This window comes from Scardinius erythrophthalmus (assembly GCF_964197995.2).
Source record: "Scardinius erythrophthalmus genome assembly, chromosome: 23".
Taxonomy (NCBI): domain Eukaryota; kingdom Metazoa; phylum Chordata; class Actinopteri; order Cypriniformes; family Leuciscidae; genus Scardinius; species Scardinius erythrophthalmus.
Genome location: NC_138243.1, coordinates 32,238,451 through 32,245,910, shown reverse-complemented (window position 1 = coordinate 32,245,910; position 7,460 = coordinate 32,238,451). Strand labels below are relative to the sequence as shown.

The following is a 7,460-nucleotide window of genomic DNA, read 5'->3' as shown; positions in this document are numbered from 1 at the left end:
CAGAGAAAAAAAAACAAAGAAACAAAATGAATATTTAGATATGATTTATTTATGAGCTTCTTGTGACACAGAGTAATTATCCAAATCAACAAGAAAATCTGAATGAATCGCCTGTCGTATGCGCGCTAAATCTGTATAAACACCGTCTATAATGTACCGTAATATGGCTTGTGGAATAAGCTTTAGAGGATCCGAAGACAGTAAAACCTTCACCTTCATATTCATATTCCTGATTTCATATTTCCCGAGTGATGGAGTGTGATATGAGTGACACGTGATCCAATGGCTTCATCAGCACGGCTTTAAAGGGCACTTCGTCAAACGATCCGGGCTTTACTGGAGATATTACTGGAGATATTACTGTATATTACTGGAGATATTACTGTAGGACTCGCCATGACCGATGTTGTTCATCCAACCCATTTCCACCACATCAGCTTCTGTATATCATAATTATGAGACAAAAAGTCAAAAATATGAATTATTTTTAAATTATTACACACTAAGTCATAATCGTTTTGCTCAAAATTATGCTTTTTTATGAAACTTGCACACATTCAGGTGTTAATAAAAAAGAATGCATGAAGCTAAAAATAGAGGATATGTTCTTTCTTTGATATTTTGCATATTCAGATATTCTACACAATATTCTGGGGGCTGTGAAAGTTTTGTGATCATATCATGAAATATGATCCAAAATACTGGCGTTGACTGGCAACCTTTTAAAAACGCTGGTGAGGAAAGAGTTAATTATGATCCTCATGTCAATTTCAATACTTTGTCAATTTCTACTTTTTATGTCAATTTTGACTTTTCATGTAATTATCGCTTAGTGCGTCGATGTCAACTTTTCATTTCATAAATATGACATCATTCACACAATATTCTGGGGGCCGTGAAAATTATTAAAAAAGCTGGCGGTGGCTGGCAACTTTTTTACCTGTCATAATTAACTTGTGTCAATTTCATTCCTTTTTCAATTTCATCTTATGTCATAATTTGTACTTTTGATGTCATAACTATGATTTCGAGAAGATTGTTGTGTCAGAAGTGTGTGAGATTGAGTTTCAGACTCTGAACGCTGAGAAACACTGTAACCCGACACACTGTGATCACGTGATCATCAGAGAATAAACGTGTGGAAACAGATCTCATGTTCAGTGTGTTTGATTGACAGTGTGTTTGATTGACAGTGTGTTTGATTGACAATGTTTGACAGTGTGTTTGATTGACAATGTTTGATTGACAGTTTGTTTTATTGACAATGTTTGATTGACAGTGTGTTTGATTGACAGTGTGTTTGATTGACAATGTTTGATTGACAGTGTGTTTGATTGACAATGTTTGATTGACAGTTTGTTTGATTGACAGTGTGTTTGATTGACAGTGTGTTTGATTGACAGTGTTTGATTGACAGTGTGTTTGATTGACAGTGTGTTTGGAAAGATGATGTTTCAATGTCCCACATTATACGATGGTCACAGTCGTTCTCTTCCCGCTCGCTAACTCAGTTTTCAATTTCATGAAACACTTTTTGCAAACCATAACACACAATTCTCTCTGTAACACACAAAAATCTAACAGGAAGTCTCTTAATTTCCTTTTTCAAACACAACCTGTCAAAACACTCATTCATAATTCATCAGAGCCTCACACACACTCACACACACTCCTCACCTGTGCAAACACTCATCGCTTTACTGAACACACACCAATCATGGCTTTAGAACAGGCCTATAAAAGGCCAAAGGTCGAGTTATAGGTTTTTCGGACTGTGTAATACTGTAATTCACAACCACAAATGCTTACAGTAATGTTTCAATCTTGCTTTCGTGTTTACCGGGAATATTTCAACACCTCTCTGCCGATTACTTTCAGTCTTGTACATAAATGAAGCTCATGAAAGAAGAGCTGTAGGTTTTGAATAACTGTGTGTATATGATATATCCAAAAATATAATATTATGGCAAAGGTGTTTGCAACGCAAGACAAACGTTTGCTTTTGAGATGTGTGTGATATTCTGAATGCAGTGCTTCATTCAGCGAGAGATGTGAGGCGTTGAGCATTTTGTGTGCAATTTTTGGATTTGTGTGTAAAGTTTTGAAAAAAAGAGGCAAAGTTTTGAAAATGTGTGTAAGCAGTTGAAAAACACTGTAAATATCTCTGTGGCGTCGGCACTCTTAGACCGTCGGTCACTGATTCGTAGGTTTGCGTCTGAATCGTGTGGAGTCTGTGCCGATACGAGTCGTCACGAAACGGTTCGGCTCTTTGGTCTCGTGTGCGAGTGATCGATGATGTGTGTCCAACTCAAACACTCTCACGCTCACACTCACGGTTACCGGGCTCACACTCACGGTTACCGAGCTCACACTCACGGTTACCGAGCTCACACTCACGGTAACCGGGCTCAGGGTTACCGAGCTCACACTCGCGGTTACCGAGCTCACATTCACGGTTACCGGGCTCAGGGTTACCAAGCTCACACTCGCGGTTACCGAGCTCAAACTCACGGTTACCGGGCTCAGGGTTACCGAGCTCACACTCGCGGTTACCGGGCTCAGGGTTACCGAGCTCACACTCGCGGTTACCAAGCTCACACTCGCGGTTACCGAGCTCAAACTCACGGTTACCGGGCTCAGGGTCAACCCTTTGACCAGGGTTACCGGGCTCACACTCACGGTTACCGAGCTCACACTCGCGGTTAGGCTCACACTCACGGTTACCGAGCTCACACTCACGGTTACCGGGTGCAGGGTTACCGGGCTCACACTCACGGTTACCGAGCTCACACTCACGGTTACCCTCAAACTCACGGTTACTGAGCTCAAACCCACGGTTACCGGGCTCAGGGTTACCGAGTAAACTCACGGTTACCGGGCTCAAACTCACGGTTACCGAACTCACACTCACGGTTACCCTCAAACTCACGGTTACTGAGCTCAAACTCACGGTTACTGAGCTCAAACTCACGGTTACCGGGCTCAGGGTTACCGAGTAAACTCACGGTTACCGAGCTCAAACTCACGGTTACCGGGCTCACACTCACGGTTACCCTCAAACTCACGGTTACTGAGCTCAAACTCACGGTTACCGGGCTCAGGGTTACCGAGTAAACTCACGGTTACCGAGCTCAAACTCACGGTTACCGGGCTCAAACTCACGGTTACCGAGCTCACACTCACGGTTACCGAGCTCACACTCACGGTTACCCTCAAACTCACGGTTACCGGGCTCACACTCACGGTTACCGGGCTCAGGATTACCGGGCTCAAACTCACGGTTACCGAGCTCACACTCACGGTTACCGAGCTCAAACTCACGGTTACCCTCAAACTCACGGTTACCGGGCTCACACTCACGGTTACCGGGCTCAAACTCACGGTTACCCTCAAACTCACGGTTACCGAGCTCACACTCACGGTTACCGGGCTCAGGATTACCGGGCTCAAACTCACGGTTACCGAGCTCACACTCACGGTTACCGAGCTCACACTCACGGTTACCGAGCTCAAACTCACGGTTACCCTCAAACTCACGGTTACCGAGCTCAAACTCACGGTTACCCTCAAACTCACGGTTACCGAGCTCACACTCACGGTTACCGGGCTCAGGATTACCAGGCTCAAACTCACGGTTACCGAGCTCAAACTCACGGTTACCCTCAAACTCACGGTTACCGGGCTCACACTCACGGTTACCGGGCTGAAACTGAGAATCTCAGGTCCGTTTGAAGCTCAAATCCAGTTATGATTATGAATTAAAGGAAGAGCAAAGAGAGAAAGATCATGGCCTGACGACGGTACGGAAGGTTAATGGAGCACACACACACACACACACGCGCGAGATCTCCACTATTGTAGCCTACAGTTCTTCATATTCATATTCTGTACATCAGAGTCAGGGATCGTTTCGAACATGCGTGGATAAATATGTCTGTCGCAGACGTGTCGTATCAAACAACCGCACATCTCAAACCAAAAACAGATATATACAAAAAATACAAATGCCCTAGAATAGATCTATATATATTCATATACATATATAGGTTTTTAATCTTTGAATTACAAATCTGAAAATATCATTTCTTATATCTTTAAGAAAAAGAGGTTTCGGGAACCATGCAGTCGCCCCGCGCGAGATCCGTGTCCTCGGGGTGCGTTCCTGAGCTGACCTCTGACCCCTGACCTCTGACCTCTGACCTCAGCCAAACGTCCTGCTCTCAGAGGCGAGGAGAGATTCCCGTGTGCTCCTACACTTTCGACTCGTTCTCCATGTTGGCCAGGTCCCCGTTCCTCTCGCTGGGCTCGTCGAGTTGACTCAGTTTGCTAGCGACTGACCAGCTGAGCGGCAGACGGGAGCGCGCGGTCATCTCCGCTAGCTCGCGCGCGCTGCAACTGGGAGTGCTGGTCTCGTAGATCTCGTGGAAACTGTTGTAGTCCACCTCGTAGAAGCCGTCCTCCAGCGTCAGGACCGGCGTGAAGCGATAGCCCCACTTTATCTCACTCGCCACGTACGAGCTGCGCGCCTGGCACGTCATTCCTGAGGAAACACACACATACACACACACACACACACACAGAAGCACAAAGGTGAGGAACCATCTGAGGATCTTAAAGGGATACTTCACCCAATATTCATGGATAGATGCACTTTTATGATGGACAGATGAACTTTAATGATGGACAGTTGCACTTTTATGATGGACAGATGCACTTTTATGATGGATAGATGCACTTTTATGATGATAGATGCACTTTAATGATGGATAGATGCACTTTTATGATGGATAGATGAACTTTAATGATGGACAGATGCACTTTTATGATGGATAGATGAACTTTAATGATGGATAGATGCACTTTTATGATGGACAGATGCACTTTTATGATGGACAGATGCACTTTTATGATGGACAGATGCACTTTTATGGACTTCAAAACAGAAACGGCCATTCACTGCCATTATAAAGCTTGGAAGAGCCAGGACATTTTTTAATATAACTCTGATTGTGTTCGTCTGACAGAAGAATGTCATATACACCTAGGATGACTTGAGGGTGAGTAAATCATGGGCTAATTTTTATTTTTCGGTGAACTATCCCTTTAAAGGATTAGTTCACTTCAGAATTTAAATGTCCTGATGATTTTTTTCTCCTCCTCGTCATCCAAGATGTTCATGTCTTTCTTTCTTTCGAAAAGAAATGAAGGTTTTTGAAGAACACATTCCAGGATTTCTCCATATAGTGTCTTCAATGGGGTCCAACAGGTTGAAGGTCCAGATGTGAGTTTCAGTGCAGCTTCAAAGTCTCGACACGATCCAACCGAGGAATAAGAGTCTCGTCTAGACAAACCAGCGGACATTTTAGAACAAAATAAACATTTATATACTTTAAACCACTAATGCTGGTCTTGCACTGGCTGTGATGCGACACACATTACATTATCACGTTGAAAGGTCACGTGTGACTATATGAAGCGCCTGATAGAAGATTCCCAACAGAAGCTGTTGTTCTCTGAGTGTGTGTCGAGAGTCTGTCGCATGAATCAATGACGTGAAGCTTCAGACAGAACAACAGTGTGTGTCCATGCTGAGAACCTCCACACACACACGTGCGTTCAGAATGCTAAACCAGTCGAGTGTTGGCTGCAGGGGTTCAAAGGTCACCGTCCCCAAACACTGCAAGAGTGTCACATCTGTGAGCGCTCAGAAACATACACACACACGCAGCGCAGAGGAAACACACACACACTTATATAACGCGGGTCTCAGAATCAGCGCAGGAGCTTCATCACGACGTGTTTCATGAGCTCCACTGCATTAGACTCTCTTCAGCGCATTATCATGAACACACACACACACTCCGTCAGCGAGAGCCGCGGGTTTGCTAGAGAAGTTTCATTCTTCTGCTGTGAGATAAAGTTTAAGCCAAATCCTTCCGTCCTCCGCTGGTGTGACAGGTGTGTGTTCAGTGTTATCAGCAGACAACAGCCAGAGCTCACACACACACCCTCACTGCGGCCTTTTGATGAGCTCTCTCACACACACACTCACTCACACAGACACACACACACACACACAGACACACACACACATTCTTGTACATCTATCTTTATGAGGACATTCATTGACACAATGCAATCTCTTGCCGCTTACCCTAACCTTACCCATCACAACTAATTGCCTAACCCGACCCCTGACCCTAAACCGACCCTTGACCTCATTATAACCTTATCCCTAAAACCAAGTCTTGACCCTCAAACAGCCTTTAAAGGGGTTTCAGAAAGTGAGGACCGGCCAACATGTCCGTTACTCTCTCTGTCCTCTCTGCCCCCAATGGTCTAAAACTCAAACTGGTCCTCACAAAGATAGTTGTACAAGTACACACACACACAGACACAGACACAGACACACACACACACACACACACACACACACACACACACACACACACACACAAACACACTCAAAAACACACAATCACAAACCCTCACTGCGGCCTTTTGGTGAGCTCTCTCTCTCTCTCACACACACACACACACACACACACACACACACACACACACACACACACACACACACACACACACACACACACACACACACACACACAAACACTTGCACACTCACAGACCCTCAGACACTCTCATGAATGCTCACACACAATCTCAGATGCTCACAAATACCCACTAATGCTCGGACTCTCAAAAATGCTTACATACACTCACATGTTCACTAATGCTGGCACAAAATCGCACACGCTCACACACACTCACACATGCTCACTAATGCTCACTGTGGCGAGCAGGACGAGGCCAAGGCCGTGAGAGAGCGGCACGAGGCCGGTGGCATGATTACTGATGCACTAATACTCACACACGCTCACACATACTCACACACACTCACACACACTCACTAATACTCACACACGCTCACACATACTCACTAATAATCACACACACTCACAAATACTCACTAATACTCACACACACTCACACATACTCACTAATACTCACACACACTCAAATATACTCACTAATACTCACACACACACACACTCACACTTACTCACTAATACTCACACACACTCACAAATGCTCACTAATGCTCACACACTCACACATACTTACGAATACTCACACACACTCACAAATGCTCACTAATGCTCACACACACACACTCACACACACTCACTAATACTCACACACACTCACACATACTCACTAATACTCACACACGCTCACACACTCACTAATACTCACACACACTCACACATACTCACTACTACTCACACACGCTCACACACTCACTAATACTCACACACGCTCACACATACTCACTAATACTCACACACACTCACACATACTCACTAATACTCACACACGCTCACACACTCACTAATACTCACACACGCTCACACATACTCACTAATACTCACACACACTCACACATACTCACTAAT

General features: G+C 44.7%; 1 protein-coding gene across 1 annotated transcript in view; it reads right to left on the bottom strand.

The window, feature by feature from the left end:
* Nucleotides 1-3,661: 3,661 nt before the first annotated feature.
* kcnj6 (potassium inwardly rectifying channel subfamily J member 6) overlaps nt 3,662-7,460 on the bottom strand; it is a 26,476-nt gene continuing 22,677 nt past the window's right edge. The window contains exon 3 of the mRNA XM_081353857.1: nt 3,662-4,540. Coding sequence (XP_081209983.1) covers nt 4,251-4,540 — 290 coding nt within the window. The 3' untranslated portion in view covers nt 3,662-4,250. The remainder of the gene's footprint in view (nt 4,541-7,460) is intronic.